The following is a 16,676-nucleotide window of genomic DNA, read 5'->3' on the forward strand; positions in this document are numbered from 1 at the left end:
AACCTGTTGAAAGACTTCAGGGTGCACATATTACATGCAGTAGGATTTTCCATGAAATAATTGGTTTAAAAGACAAGAGAAAATGTCACATTTTACTTCCTGCTAATCAATTTTCCCTCCTTTCTTTAAGGGGGCATTTGTTTTTTGTTTGCTTGTTTATTTTGTCTTTTTTTTCCCCCCACAAATCTCAGGGAAGTACCTTAAATAAGATCCGCTTTATCTGCACCTAACCAGATTAGCAAAATTGGTGGATTCACTCATTAATTTGTCCCACAGGGGGAAAAAATGAAATCAGGCATATGTGTTCATGCACTTTGAAAAAACAGGGAGCAATGGCAAAGTGTGGCTAAAGGTAAAAAATTTGTTAAATTTGTACAGAAAATTAAGCTGGAGAGAGTGAACTAGTTAAATTTTGCAGAGTGATTGCCAAAATTATTAAAAAGTGTAATGTCTATGTTCAGCCAGGAAAAAGCAGGCATTTGCATCTTTCTGGCAGCTCTTCTTTAAGTATATGGAAACCATGGTTTGTTTCTCTACAATATTTTCCCAGTTATTTGTGAGGTAGTCTGTTTTCTTGTAACAGTCAAAGAATCTTCCACCTCTCCACTTAAGGCCCAGATGAAATGAATGTTGGCCTTTCCTCTGAATGTCTTTGAACTATTCAGTGCTTGCAGCTTAGGTTTTCCTTTCTTCCTCTTTCTTCGGTTGTTAAGGTTTATTCATATCTCCCTTCCCCCTTCTCTGAGTTTGATCCTAAAAGTGCAGAAAATGAGATTTCCTTAAGAAGATAAGTTAAAATTAAGGCAGCTCAAGAAGTATCATTTTTAGGTCTAAAGGGAGCAGGAAGACATTTGGCAAATGCCAAAACAATCAGAGGGGAATGCTGTGTCCCCACAGCTAACCTCAGGTGAAAAATTATTTGTAAGTTCTAAAAAGAACCTATTCTGGAACATTTGAAGAAAGCAAAACAAAACCTCTTCTATTCCTTCCTGACTGGACAGTTGCTAGCGTCCATGAGGGAAAGTCCACACCAAAGTCACAAAGAGCCGTGGGGAGCCCAGACCTCTTCAGTAGAACCTTTGCACAGAAACCTGTTGCTTGGCCACCTGCTCTGCTTCTCCCTTCGTGCCCCCACCCACCCACTCTCTCATATGATTCCTTAAGATAATCTTGCCTTCTCATAGACACTCTCACTTTCGTATCAGAAATCACATTAGAGCATCTCAGTATCTGCCAAGGGTTCCTTCCCAAAGGCCCTGGGAACTAGCCGCAGGGAAAAGAGAACCACTTGCAAACCAGATCGAATTGTAGGATTACCTTTAGGTCACTGAGGTTCATGTGTCTGCTGTAGTGATCTCACAAGGGTTCCTGGGCAAAAAGTCTCATCTCAGAACAGAAAACTGGTACTATTTGAGTCAATTTTTAGTACAAAATTGGAATCTGAGAGGAAGAACTGCAAATATTTCTGCTGTTGTTTGGGTCTTCTGCCTAGGCTAATAACAGTGATTATTAGATGATGTCACATACAATAAGCCGATTATGTAGTAGGCCAAATTAAACTGTAGATTCCTTATTTTACCACTCATCTTTTCAGTGATCCCAGGCAAGCCACATTGCTTCTGGAGAACAAGTTTCCTTATCAACAAGCAATCATCGTAAGCTTGCCTCATGCCTGTTAATAAGGAAGAATTATTATTTTTATTTTTTTAATGAAGAAGAAGAATTACAAAAAAGCACTTATGCATGAAAATCTTTAATATTAAACTTAAGTTTGTTGGACTGTGATATTCAACTAGAGTAAAATCCTGTTTTTAAGAGAATTATGCAAAAAGTCCTTAGTTTAATGAAATAAAAATATCATTAATTTGAAGATGAATGCATTGTTCTCCTTGATCTTGACATCTAGGTCACTTTAATTCTGCCTTTGAAGCACCTTCTTTTGCAAAGCATTTTTATCCATTTTTCTTAAACAGTCTTTGATCACATTGAATCTTTGCTCAAAAACCACCACTAGGTTTTTGCTGCCATTAGGAAAAATTCCAAAATCCTTAAGTCCTTTCCACAGTTTCTTCCATGGAACATCTGGGCTTGCCAATACTTGCCAATAAAGTCTTTACTTTCTAAATGCATGTTGTCTTGCACACTTAGCTTGAATCATTTCTCACCTCTGAAACCCTTTTTCCTTTCATCTGTTTGAATGTTACTATCTTTTAGGTCCCGGTTCCAGTTAACATCTTCATTCATCTACTAGAATATAAAATTCATGAGGGCAGGGACTTTTGTCCGTTTTGTTCACTGCTGTTCAAGAGAATGTCTGCTCAATGAATAAATGAATGGATGGAGTGATTGGATGACAGTGGGTAACTGGCCTGTGGCAACACAGTTTTGGGGCAGCTGCAGAAGTTTGTGTCTCTAAAGATACATATTTTAGTTTACAAAGGACCCTAATATAGGTTCTTTCATTTGGTCCTTACAAAACCCTAAGAGGCATTAGTTCTCATTTTTCAGAGAGGCAAGTTAATTTGTTCAATTAACAATTGAACAATTGTTCAGATATCAAGTGGCAGAACTAAGACCTGAACTCAGGCCTATAAACCCAAAGCTTTGCCAGCTCCACCTGGTTGCCACTTCCATGACTGAAGGGAAGAAGTTAAACTGCAGCTTCTCTAGTCTAATCTTACAGGCTTTTCTGAACTTGAAGATTGCTGACAACCACTAGTGGGTGAATGCAGTATATATCTTACAAATAGGTTGTGTGTATGCGTGTGTGTGTGTTTATGTGAATACATGCATGCATCTGTGCATTTACCCCAAATACCTGCAAAGTAACTCTTCTAGCGTAATTTTCCATTGTATTGTTTTCCTGTTATTTCTGAGAATTGCCAGGGTAGAGGCAACTGAAAATCTCTGCCTTCTTTCTCACCCACATATCAGAAGAAGGGCTAGAAAGTTAATCCTCTTCCTTTTTCGTGGTCTGAGAAAGGGCCCACATACCAATCTGTGTGGAGAACCCACCAGTGTTGGCGCCAGGTGTCTAAGAAGCAAGAAACACTGGGGATTACTTACAAGTCACTACACATAAACCTACCCAAGAAGCTGTGTGCATGCTATACCAAATCTTACAACCACGGAGTTGTATTTCTCTTCATCAGTGTCCAATGCATTAAATAACTAAGTCCCAGAACAATGACCTCTTCATGCTCAAGGCAGTAGGTTCAGGAATCATCTATTCTTTCAAGGTTGATTGCAAAAATCTTTCCATGCCTTACAAGGTATTAAGATTAATTCACTGGAGAGAACTATGTGAACTACATGTTGTACATTTCACCCCAAATTAAGTCTATTTCAACAGACTCCAATGTAAATGGAAATATTTCAGAATGTAGCTCTACTGCCTGTGGAGAATATCTTGTTTATCTCACTGATTGTTGTCTTCATCATGTAAATTTCCTGCTTAGAAAACTCTCAGGAGTCCCTGCCCTCTAGTGAATGACAAAGAAGAAAAGCTTCTTAGATCCGCGTTGCCTGGTGGGTCCTAATCCACCTTCCAGCTGCATTTCCGTGACTCCTCAACACTTAAACCCAACCATGACATTCACTGCTTCCTGACCTCATCCTCCACTTGTTTCCCATGGTATCTGGGCTTAGTCCACCTAGAAAGCCCTTTCCCAACCTCTGCCTGTAAAAATTCACTTATTTTTCAGGTCTTACCTTGAACGTTCTTTCATAAGACCAGTAGGAGTCCTATTGTAGACTCCTTTTTTGTTTTTCTCCTATAGAATTTACCACATTTTGCTTTATTTTATAGTGGCTTTTGTTGTTATTGTTCATTTGTCCATACATCCAACAATTACCTAATGAGCACTAATTGGGTCTTCATGGTACTTTTGGTCTTGCTGGGAAGATAGACCGTATAAAAAAAAGCTCTTAGAGTAATACGTGGTAAATACAGACAGTCCCTGATTTACAATGGTTTGACTTAAGATTTTTCAACTTTATGAAAGGTTTTTCAGGGTATTAAATGCATTTGTGACTTACTATGGGCTTATCAAAACACAACCCCATTGTAAGTCAAGGAGCATCAGTACTCGACGGAGAAAATGCAGTGCATACAGGAGGCATCTAACCTACTTCTGAGTGTGTGTTGGGGATAGGGATTGGGTCCAGCAAGGCTTTCCTTTACATACTTTTGTTTTGTCTTATACAAGATTGATGCTTACTGAGGACACAGACTTTGCAGGATGGGCAGCCAGTAACACATTGCATGGAATCATCAATGGTTCCCATCTGCATAATGTGATCTCACCGGACACCACTTTGGACTAAGGCCATTGCTTCTGGGGCTCTTCTGCAGCTTCACTATGTGTGAAAAGCCATTGATGAGATTTTACAACTTAAAAGCTTTTCTCCCTCTAGCACAGACACTTTGCCAGGCAGGAATTGTTCTAGAGTCTGGTGGACATAATTTATGTGAAAATATATGATGTGTTTATTACAGTATGGACTGAAAGGCTCATAAGTTAAAGAGTAAGCCTTTTTTGAATGTGTAACCTACACATAAATGAAATTAATCCTTAAAATGTATAACATATTATGACTGCCTTAGGAAAAGTGTCTTATGAACACACCTAAGCCCTTCAATCTTTATTTGTATCCTTAAACAATCAAGAAAAATGCAGCCACATTTTGGTAATCTGTTAGAAACTGCTTGAGTAGGTTTGTGCTGACTAAACCTACCACTAAGGTGCCTCTGGCTAAGGTTAGATCTATGGCTCTAAGACTTATCAGGAAAATGAGAGCCTTGAAAATGTCACCTCTAAAAATAAAGTGATAAAACTCTCATTACTGCAGTAAGGTAAACTTTACCTTGGATTAAACAGTCCGTTAATTTATTAAGTCATTAACTTAACGTTTCTTCCCATTGCATTTTTTCCCTCTTACTATTCTAAGAAGGTAGACAGGCTCATGTTTTCCCACCTCTGGTTCTCAAGGTTGCAGGAGAGAGGGCAGTGTGTCACAAAGACAACACTCTCTCCAGGCTTTGAAAAGTAGACTCTCCAAATTCCCCTTGTTTCAGGGGATTGGGCTTGTTCAGCCCAAAGAGTGATGGGGACACAGTGATCTTCTAAGACTGGGAAGGTGGAAGTGGCCAAATAGGTTCCAGTAAAGGAAATGTCCCTTGCCCTAGCAGCTACTTTGAGGAGCACCCACCTCAGGGCAGCATCTGGTGTGATGCACCTTGGGGTGGAGATTTAGGTACAGGGCTTCCCCACCTCTGCCAACATCCCATCATCCAGGAAACAGTGGAGTTGCCCACCTTCTAGAGATAACATGGACTTGGACACTGAGTAGCTGAGGGGACCACCCCGAATCTTCTAGACTGAACAAGCCCTCTCTGCTGGAGCAGAGAGGGAGGAAGTCTTTGTAATTAAGGAATTTGAATCCCACCCCCTACCCCAGCAATTGGCAGTTTGGAGTCAGACTTAATTTGATTTAGAAAATAATGTGATAAGCCAAATATGGTGGGATAAAATTGTATCCAATACAACTGAGCACATAAAAGCAAAATATTAGCTTGGAATGAATGGGCCTATGGGTTTGTGGAGTAGAGCTGTAAGAATCCATCCAATTGCTTTTTTATATCTTTGTTTTTCTTCTTTGTAAGACCCCCATGCCAGATTATTTTCTTTTTTCTTTTTTCTTTTTCTTTTCTTTTTTTTTTTTTGAGACAGAGTCTCGCTCTGTTGCCCCGGCTGGAGCGCAGTGGTGCAGTCTTGGCTCACTGCAACCTTTGCCTCCCAGGTTCAAGCAATTCTGCCTCAGCCTCCCAAGTAGCTGGGATTACAGGTGCCTGCCACCACGCCCGGCAAATTTTTATACTTTTAGTAGAGACGGGGTTTCATCATGTTGGCCAGGCTGGTCTCGAACTCCTGATGTCAGGCGATCCACCCGCCTCGGCCTCCCAAAGTGCTGGGATTATAGGCGTGAGCTACCGCGCCCAGCCTGCCAGATTATTTTCAACATGCTCTTAAGCATTACTTTCTTGGTCCAAAGGGCCCCCCACCAGTGGTGCTAAGTAACATCCATGAGGGGCACTGGAGGCCATGGACAGACCAAAGAAATGCAAAGAAGGAAAAAGGGGTGAGAAGATAAAGAAGTGAAAAAGAAGGGAAAGTAGAGAGGAGAGAAAGAGATAACTACCAAAATCAGTGGGAACCCCATGAGTAGGCAGAATAGATGTACTGGAATGGCAGGCGTTTTCAAGCCAAGTCCAAGGAAGACAGTTATGCTCTTCTCCTTCTCCCATTTTTCCCATACGTCTTCTACTTTACTTTCTACTTGGTCAGACTTTGATTATGCAACACCCTTATCTGCTACCAGGCAACAGACACCTCATTCTTTAGTCCCACCCAGCTTGAGAGGAGGCCACTGGGGAAACAGCAGGGGTTGAACCTAACCCAGACTTGAGTTTCAAATCTGGTCCTGCCAACTAGTGTCACTGTGCCTCAGGCACTAGATCCTCAAGAGTCTAGGAGAGTGCCCCCTGTCTAGGAGGGGTCAGGAAATTAATCACTGACCAACACTACCAAACTACCTTCTCCTTGTTATTTCACTTAAGACTTCTGGGTTGTGGCCGGACACGGTGGCTCACGCCTGTAATCCCAGCACTTTGGGAGGCCGAGGCGGGCGGATCACAAGGTCAGGAGATCAAGACCATCCTGGCTAACACGGTGAAACCCCGTCCCTACTAAAAATTAAAAAAAAAAATTAGCTGGGTGTGGTGGCGGGTGCCTCTAGTCCCAGCTACTCGGGAGGCTGAGGCAGGAGAATGGCGTGAACCCGGGAGGCGGAGCTTGCAGTGAGCCAAGATCGCGCCACTGTACTCCAGCCTGGGCGACAGAGCAAGACTCCGTCTCAAAAAAAAAAAAAAAAAAAAAGACTTCTGGGTTGTGAAGATTGTGAGTCTTGAAAAAACACTGGTGAAAATTGAGAGCTTCTAAAAGAGAGGTTAGAGGGCACTAAAGGGAACCTACCTAAATGATTTTACATTCATATTTGCAAGACGCCCTTGTCTTGGTCCTCTCTCTAGTCCACCGGTTATCACATTTTACAAGTCCTCAGAATCACCTGGAGAGCTGGTTAAAGCACAGATTGCCGGGCCCACCCCTGTAGTTTTTGACTCAGGATGTCTGGGCTGGGTGAGACAAAAAGTCCTGGATGATGCTGATGCTGCCGGTCCAGGAGCCACACATTGAGAACCACCGACCTAGTCCAATCTCACATTAAAGCTAAAGTGATTTGTTTAAAGCCCTGCTTTTATCATTTCACTTTCTGTTTAAAACTCTTCAATAGCATCCTGTAAGATATATTTTGAGGTATCGACGCTAATGGTTAGATGATCAAGTTTTTTTATTTAGTGAAGAGGAGAGAGCCACTGCCCCCCACCACCCTGTCCTCTTAGGATGTTTTCTTAAAGACATAAGACATAAGAGGCCAGCCTTTTGATTTTACAATGCGAGGGCTCCGGCCTTCTGTAAGGATCTGTAAGCCCTTACCTCCAGAACGGCAAGAGAAATTGTAATTGTCTGTCTTCCAACTTACTGTATAAAGTTGTGTGAAATTCTGTCCAGACTTTGTACACACTTTCATACTCTCTGTATATGCATGTAAATCTGTAATGCTTACTCACAAGTTGTGTTCTCTCTCTTCTCTCTTCATATCTTCAAATATTGCTACAAAGGAGTTGTTGTTAATGTTGGCAGGATTGTTTCATTTCCCTGACACAACCTTCCTTAACACTTTACTATTCTCTGAGGACCATGCTCCTTTTATAGGGGTGGACCCCTGCCAGCCTTGCCTGATGCAATTAGATTCTCTCTGCCAGGAATTTGGGATCAGGACTGACAGACATGGTCTGGAGAGAGAGAGAGAGACAGCGAGAGACAGAAAGAGAGAGATGCACAGAGAGAAGAAGCAGGGGTGCCGGTTCCTGAGGCCTTTCCATCCGCAGTCCAACCGGAGGGAGTTACAGCTGTATTTCCTGCCTTGGGCTCTGTGAGCTACCCCATGTCCTGCCCAAATCCCCCTTTTTGCTTAAGCAGATTGGCCTTGGAGTTCTGCTAATTGCAACCAAAATAACCCACATGAAGATACTTCCCATTGCCCTCTTGAAGAAGTCCAGATCCCCTGAACATGGCAGTAAAGCTCTTCACCATCTGGCGTCTCTTTGCTTTTCATCTTTTTCCTCAACACATTCACCTTCTATTCTCTATTTCTGTATGTTGAACTACTTTTTAGCTTTTTCTACCCTTCAGGCCTTGGGCATGATGTGTTCTTTCTGCTTATTACACTCTTTTCTCCTCGTCTTTGCCTCGCCAATCCCTATTTGGCCTTCAGAATCAGTGTGTGTCATTTCCTCCAGGAAGCCCTCCCAGATACACAACTTTTCCTAACTCTCTGAGTACCTTTAGCTCCTCTTGTCGTAGCACTTATATGGACATTATCATTGCCTGTTGACTTGTCTTTCTTCCACCTTAGATTGTGAGCTCTGTGAGGGCATAGATTGAGTCTGGATTGCTGTTGTTTCTGGGTGTCTAACAGTGCCTGGTACTTGGCCAGCACCCAATAAATACTTATCAAATGAATGAATAATGTGCCTTCCTTGTCATCAGTCACATCCCCCAGCAGCAGACTCACAGTGTTGAATAGAAAAAAAAAGAAAGAAAATGACTTTGGCCTCAAGCTATAGACTATGATTTGGAAATACTCTGGAGATCAAGAATCAGATATCTCCGTGGTTTGGGAATATCCAATTACCTTCATTGTATCTTTTTTTCCCTATTTAATAATTGTGCCAGAGTTTCTAATTAGAGAAAAGACCTCATGCGGTTGCTGATTCCAATGTGCTGCATCACTAGGGAGATTTTGAGAATAAGGCTAGAATTTAGCATATCAGAAATTCAATCCATTTGAGATCTCTCAAAGAGGTTTGCCCTTGGGTCATTTAGCACAGACTTTCATAGTCACTGCAAACTGCTGTCATGGTAATCATGGAACCTTTCATGATTTTTGTATATGAGTTAATGAAGATACTGGAAACAGCCCAAAGGAATTCATACTTGGGCATGCATTTGTCTCCATATTAACCTAATCATTGTTTTGAACACACATCTGCCCCAGGGCTGGTCCTCTTGGCTCTTGGTCCTGACAGAAATAAATAAACAACTGATTCCTTTTTAGTATTTCAGCCTAGGAGGCTGTGGATGTTTGCCCTTTTGGTCTCATTTCAACAGGAAACCTCACATGGAAGGTTTAAAAGAGCAGAAGAAAAAAGGAGGCTGTGTGAAGCAAATCTTTCTTTTATTTCAAATGATTAATGTGGCTGATTTCAAGGTACCTAAATTTAATGCCTATAAATAAAGTTTCAGTTGTGGAGAGCACAGAACATTGACTATATCTAAAGCCTTTTTTATGGTTCTTTATAAACACACTTTAACTTAAGCTTCCATCAAGCCTACAAATTTGGATACAGATATCCCAGTGTGCTTACAATATTTGAGTGTGAGTTTTCCATCTGTGTCTTCTTTTGTGAGTTATTTCCCAATATCCATTCTTCTCTTTTTTCCTAGTAATAATAGCCCTTACTTTTAGCAAGGGACGTGGATGTTTAAAATCAGGACATGGCCGGTTGCGGTGGCTCATGTCTGTAATACCAGCACTTTGGGAGGCCGAGGCAGGTGGATCTTGAGGTCAGGAGATCGAGACCATCCTGGCCAACATAGTGAAACCCCGCCTCTACTAAAAATACAAAAAATTAGCCGGGCGTGGTGGCAGGTGCCTGTAGTCCCAGCTACTTGGGAGGCTGAGGCAGAAGAATCACTTGAACCCGGGAGGTGGAGGTTGCAGTGAGCCGAGATTGCGCCACTGCACTCCAGCCTGGCGACAGAGTCAGACTCCGTCTCAAAAAAAAAAAACAAAAAACAAAACAAGACATTTCCCACTCTCCCTTACTGCTGGCCAATAGTACTTAAAGAGAGGGGTTATACTGAACTTTCTGGATGTAGCTTTAAAGGGAGCTATTGAGAGTGGTAGGAGGCAGCCAAATGCCTAGGCAGATAGGGATGGGTCCCTGGTGAAACCCCACCTCCAAGCCGTAGACAGTTTAAAGCCTGAAAGCCAAGCTACAAGTTAAATCCTCTGACTGGATTGAGAACCTGTCTTCGTGTTTCATGCGCTTTCCTCTGATGGATCCCCACCCTTCACCTATTTTACATATACCTACTCTTTTCCTAATTGGTTTTCTACACTGTCATGCCCACCTTTGAGTGGTGTCTTTGCTGTAAACTTTTTTGCATACTCACAAACCAATCAGCACATACTCCCCATTCTGAGTCCATAAAAGTCCTCAGACTCAGCCACATTAGGGACTTGCACGCCTTTGGGTAGGGGAACCACCCCTCACGTCCCCTCTCTGCTGAGAGCTGTTCCCTCACTCAATAAAATTCGTCTCAGCCCTCCTCACCCTTCAATGTCCAGCTTATCCTCATTCTTCTCGGGCATGGTACAAGAGCTCGGGAACTGCTGAACATGAGTATAAGCTGTAACACAGGTAAGCTGGGGCATGCCAGCGTGGCCAAGCAAGGCCCAGGTGAAGCATCACCGGCTGGGGTTCCCTGGCTTGCAAAATGACTGAGAAGAAAAATCCTGCATCACTATTTTGTGCCCTTCTTCATCCCTTCCTACTGACTGGAATGTGGACATGATGGATGGAGCTGGGGCAGCCATTTTGGGGAATGAATTGGGAGCCACATTGAAAATGGCAGAATTAGAAGACAGAAGTCTGGGTCCCTGGAGATTGTGGAACTTTCATAAAAGGCAAGACCAGGAGAGAGAAAGAAACTGCAGTCTTAAGTAAGCATCTATTATTCCAGATTTTCTTTTCTTTTCCCTGTTTTTTTTTTTCACACAGTCTCGCTCTGTGGCCCAGGCTGGAGTTCAGTGGTATGATCTGGGCTCACTGCAACCTGCATCTCCCAGGTTCAAGTGATTCTCGTGCCTCAGCCTCCCTAATGGCTGGGATTACAGGCATGCGCCATCAGGCCTGGCTAATTTTTGAATTTTTAGTAGAGACACTATGTTGGCCAGGCTGGTCTCGAACTCCTGACTTCAAGTGATCTGCCCACCTCAGCCTCTCAAAATGCTGGGATTACAGGTGTGAGCCACCGTCCCTGGCCTTATTCCAGATTTTCTGTCGTCTGATCTTAACTGATACACCACTCAAAAGTGAAATTTATTTTTTCTCCTTCCATTGATTGGGTGTGAAATTGCATGGGCTTTTTTGCGAGATTTGCCTTCTGATCCCAGGGTCTGTTGGAAGATGGGCAGTTTTGCTAGACCTTTGCATTAGCCAAAATAAGTTTTCTGGTATGGGGAATTGAGACAACATTTCAATGTCAGGGCTAAGCTTTTTCCACTTAGCCACAGAGACGTACTGTTGCCTAGTCTTTGTATGTGCATTTTGAGTTTTTCTAGTGCAGGGGAGCTACATATCCTTTACCCTAAAGTCAAGGCTCCTATCTCAAAGACTTTTTGGAATGTGGTAGGGGATAAGACTTATCACCAATTAGTCTGAGTGGAAATTAATTGACATAGAGACAAAAACCAAACCGAAACAAAAATTATCTAAAACAAGTATAATAACCCTCCATGTGGGAGGAACAAGCGTGATGCCAGCAAGGAATTGTGATTTTACTTACTGAACTTGGGCCTTTTAATCTTCTTTGCTGTTTCTTTGTTTGAATGTACTCCAGTCACCAGCAAAACTACATAAAGAAAATTTTTTAAATTTTAATCAATATTATTTTACCTAAATGCTTTCTCTTTCGACTCATATTTGCTTTGATAATGCACAAAGTATTCTCACTGGCAGAAGTAATTTTCCCTCTTACAGTCATGCATCACTTAATGATGGGGCTACGCTCTGAGAAACGTGTCAATAGGTGATTTCATCACTGTGCCGATATTGTAGAGTATACTTACACAAACCTAGATGGTCTACTACACACCTAGGCTGTATGGTATGGTCTATTGCCTCTTAGGTCAAAAACCTGTACAGCATGTTACTGTACTGAATACTGTAAACAATTGTTAACAACTGATAAATATTTATGTATCGAAATATATCTAAACATAAAAAGGTACAGTAAAAATACAGTATAAAAGATATAAAGTGGTACACCTGTAGAGGACACTTAGCATGAATGGTGCTTGCAGGACTGGAAGTTGCTCTGGGTGAGTCAGTGAGCGAGGGGTGAGTGAGTGTGAAGGCCTAGGATATTACTGTATAAAGCCGTAGATTTTATAACCACTGTATACGTCATCTACACGAAATTTATAAAAAATATTTTTTCTTTAATATAATATTAATCTTAGCTTACTGTATCTTTCTCACCTTATAAACTTTTTAATTTTTTAACTTTTTGACTCTTTTGTAATAATGCTTAGCTTAAAACACACACATTTTACAGCTGTACAAAAATATTGTCTTTCGTTATATCCTTATTCCATAAGCTTTTTTCTATTTTTGAGATTTTTAAATTTTTTACTTTTAAAATCTTTTGGTTAAATGTTATGATAACTTTTTTTTAAGTAAGTAAAAGGAGTATACTCTAAAATAATGATAAAAATATAGGATAGAAAATACAGGCTGGATGTGGTGGCTCACACCTGTAATCCCAGTACTTTGGGAGGCAGGGGTGGGTGGATCACCTGAGGTCAGGAGGTTGAGACCATCCTGGCTAACATGGTGAAACCCTGTCTCTACTAAAAATACAAAAATATTAGCTGGGAATGGTGGCACATGCCTGTAATTCCAGCTACTTGGGAGGCTGAGGCAGGAGAATCGCTTGAACCCAGGAGGCAGAGATTGCAGTGAGCCGAGATCACGCCACTGCACCCCAGCCTGGACGACAGAGTGAGACTTCATCACAAAAAAAAGAAAACACATACGCCAGCAACATAGTTGTTATTTGTTATCAAGTAATCATTATCAAGTATTATGTACCGTACATAACGGTATGTGCTATGCATTTATTTGGCAGCTGGCGGCTCAGTAGGTTTGTTTACACAAGCATCACCACGCACATGTGAGTAATGTGTTATACTACATCAATGGCTACAATGTCACTAGGCAATAGGAATTTTTCATCTCCATTATAATCTTATAGGCGGCTGTTGACTGAGACATTGTTATGAAGTGCATGACTGTATTAAGATTGGAGGAATGAGATGTCTAGTTTGTATACTTTTCTCAGCCCCTGCTGAAAGATCCCTTTAAAGACACCTCTTGGATAATTGTCCTTTGTTTTGCTGTGTTTAAATTTGACCACACCAACCTGACGAATCTCCATTTTCCGGAGGAAGGAATGTGGGTCTGGAGAAGTCCACTAATTTGTCTCGTCCCATGAATTAATGAGGGAGGTGGGATGAGCACCCTGGCCCTTCCTGTACTCTGTCCTCCCTTCCACAGCAGGTTTCCAGATGGCCAATTTCCAAATAGCGAGAGAACTGCACGTGCATGTGTGTGCATCTATGTGTGTGCACACTATGTGTGTGTGCACCTATTGTGTGCACCCATGTATGTGTGCATATGAGTGTGCCTGAGGGAAGACTGAATTCAGGGAACATAAAAAGAGCCTCAGAAGAGAGGCTGTCTGGGAAAGAAAGGCACGGAGAAAGGGGCTAGGGAGAAGAAGGAGACTGATCAGAATGCCTGAGAAGTGACCTGAGTATTCCCTCCTAGTCCCCTGGCAGCCCTGGTTCTGTGTCCCATCGAGGCAACTGCAGATAGTTGAGCTTCCTCCTTAGAAACAGGAGCAGAACCTCCGATAGCATTTGGACACCACTCTCCTTCAAGTATATCAATAGGTGGAGAAGGGAGAATTCTGTATCCTTTCTAATTTAAAGTCTGGTTCCTTTTCAAGCACATAAGATGAAATAGAGCTTTCTCAGACCTTGTGATGGGTCTCTCCTTCTCCCCACCTGCTTTCTCCTTGCCTTTCTTTCCCAGACAGCCTCTCTTCTGAGGCTTTTTTTTTTTTTTTTTTTTTTTGAGACAGAGTCCCACTCTGTTGCCCATGCTGGAGTGCAGTAGTGCGATTTCGGCCCACTGCAACCTCCGCCTCCCGGGTTCAAGCGATTCTCCTACCTCAGCCTCCTGAGTAGCTGGGATTACAGGCGCCCATCACCACGTCCGGCTAATTTTTGTATTTTTAGTAGAGACAGGGTTTCGCCGTGTTGGCCAGGCTAGTCTTGAACTCCTGACCTCAGGTGATCCACCCGCCTCGGCATGAGCCACCACACCCGGCCTGAGGCTTTTTATATATTCTCTCCATTCATTGAAAAGTGAATGTTGGCTGTTTTTATTATTGAAAAAAATACATGTTCTTTGTAGAAAAACGTAAACAACACAAATGTGGATGAATACAAAAGTATAATATCTTCTAGTCTTTTTCTATAGGTATACAGGTATTCATATGAATACCTTTAAACAAACATTTGATCATACACATGTTGTTTGCAATGTTTAATAACTTATTTCTACTTAATGATCTATATCAACATTTTTTCATGTCATTAAATGTTCTTTCTACAGTAATTTTAATTGCCTTCAAAGTATTGCACTATATGGATGTATCATAACTTAACCAAACTTTGATTTAATATAGTGTAATCTTTGCATCGATCCATTATTTCCTTAAAATAAATTTCCAAATAGAATTTCTTGTCTGACATGCATGCTGACTTAAAATTTTGATACATATTGTGAAAATTTCTGGTAGCTTTTTTTTTTTTTTTTTGAGACAGAGTCTCACTCTGTCACCCAGGCTGGATTGTAGTGGTGCAATCTCGACTCACTGCAACCTCTGCTTCCTGTTCAAGCGATTCTCCTGACCCATCTTCCTGAATAGCTGGGATTATAGGTGGACACCACCATGCCTGGCTAATTTTTGTATATTTAGCAGAGACGGGGTTTCACTATGTTGGCCAGGCTGGTCTTGAACTCCTGACCTCAGGTGATCCTCCTGCCTTGGCCTCTCAAAGTGCTGGGATTACAGGCGTGAGCCACTGTGCCTGGCGGGTGTGTTTGTTTTTAACTGAACACACATCTTCAATTTAGGTATAAATGGACTTAGGAGTTCTTGGATTGGCAATTATTTTTGAAGAAAAAAGCGGCAATGCCACCAAGTGTTTAAAAAAACTTTTTATTTATCTTATGATTATCCAGCTACTATGGTCTCAATATTTGTTTACCCACCCCACCCAACCCCCCAACTAGAATTCCTACATTGACATCCTAACCCCCAGTGTGATGATATTAGAAAGTGGAGCCTTTGGGAGGTCACAGGTCTTAGACAGTGAGCCCTCATGATGGGATAAGTGCCCTTATAAAAGGGACCCCAGAGAGCTAGTTTACCTCTTCTGTCATGTGAGGACACAGCAAAAGGATGCCTCTCTAGGAACCACAAAGCCGACCCTGACCAGACTCCGAATCCATCAGCACCCTGATCTTGGACTCCCCAGCCTCCACAATGGTTAGAAATAAACTTCTGTTTTTCTGAGCCACTCAATCTATAGCAGTTTTTTATAGCAGACTGCATGAACTAAGACACTGGTTAACCTGTGCCAATGATGTGGCCATTGAATTATCTCCAATTTTGACTATTAGCACTAGTTGAGGCCTGAGTAATTGACATACCATGTCCTAGAAGAACAGAAACATGAAAGAGAACTGAGTGAGAACCAGAAGTCTAGCCAGGCAGAATGAAGGCAGACATTTTTTAGGTGTATTTACTTCTGGGGTTTGAGTGGGTGTGAGTGTCCCGGAGGTCTAATTTTTATGGTAGCCTCTTGTCAATTGACTGTGCAAAGACCATATTTTCACTTAATGCTCAAAAATAAATATCTATAATCCTATAATATTTTTAAAACAAGCACTAAATACATATATAGAAAAAAAATTGAGCAAGGAGAGGGAGTAAGTGAAATAATAAATTTGGGTATCATTTTTTGTGGAAAACCAAAAACTGTTCTTGGCCTCTGTGCCTGAGGAAAGTGGCTTATAAGTCCTGGTATCATTAGGACTATAAATATTTTAGTAAGAACACCCCATCATTTGCTTTTGGTTGCCCAAGACCTTTTAAGCTGAAAACATGCATAGCTGGGTTCAGTTGAACAGCAGTAATTAATAAAGTCATTATCTTCGATGGCACAAACAGGCCCTCCCCTCAGCTTCTGTGCTTATAATTAAAGCTCCTCAGAAACCATTCCTCCAGGGGACGGCTGGTCTGCAAATGTGCTTGTGCCCTGGAGCAAGTCTTCACTCCTCCCCAGCAATCCCCCTCATGCTACATTGGAAATGGTAAATTGCATGTTGAAGTTGGGGAAGAGAAAAATCAGTCTTGTGTTCGTTTTCCTAGGATGCCTAGCAGAGCACCAGAATGGATGGCTGATGCCCACTTCAAAGTGCAAAGCCGCAGACAGGTCTGAGAGCCAGTCCCTGTGTGAGAGCAGTTGGCAATGGAGGCCATGCATGTCAAGAAAACTTGAAGAGAGTTAAGTCTGGAACCCCAAATTCCAAGGCAATCATGCAGCAATGCTTCTCAGCAAAGCTTCTC

The 16,676-nt window shown here is 41.9% G+C and overlaps 1 protein-coding gene across 3 annotated transcripts in view; it reads right to left on the reverse strand.

Annotated features, from left to right (window-relative positions):
* Positions 1-16,676, reverse strand: part of VIT (vitrin) — a 148,376-nt gene that overhangs the window by 74,163 nt on the left and 57,537 nt on the right. For 2 of the 3 annotated variants that reach the window (XM_054474893.2, XM_054474894.2), the window contains one exon: positions 11,757-11,822. The exons of the other annotated variant lie outside the window; for it this stretch is intronic. In XM_054474893.2, coding sequence (XP_054330868.1) covers positions 11,757-11,822 — 66 coding nt within the window. The remainder of the gene's footprint in view (positions 1-11,756; positions 11,823-16,676) is intronic. 3 annotated transcript variants of the gene reach the window in all.

The sequence above is a fragment of the Pongo pygmaeus genome, chromosome 12, assembly GCF_028885625.2.
Source record: "Pongo pygmaeus isolate AG05252 chromosome 12, NHGRI_mPonPyg2-v2.0_pri, whole genome shotgun sequence".
Lineage (NCBI taxonomy): Eukaryota > Metazoa > Chordata > Mammalia > Primates > Hominidae > Pongo > Pongo pygmaeus.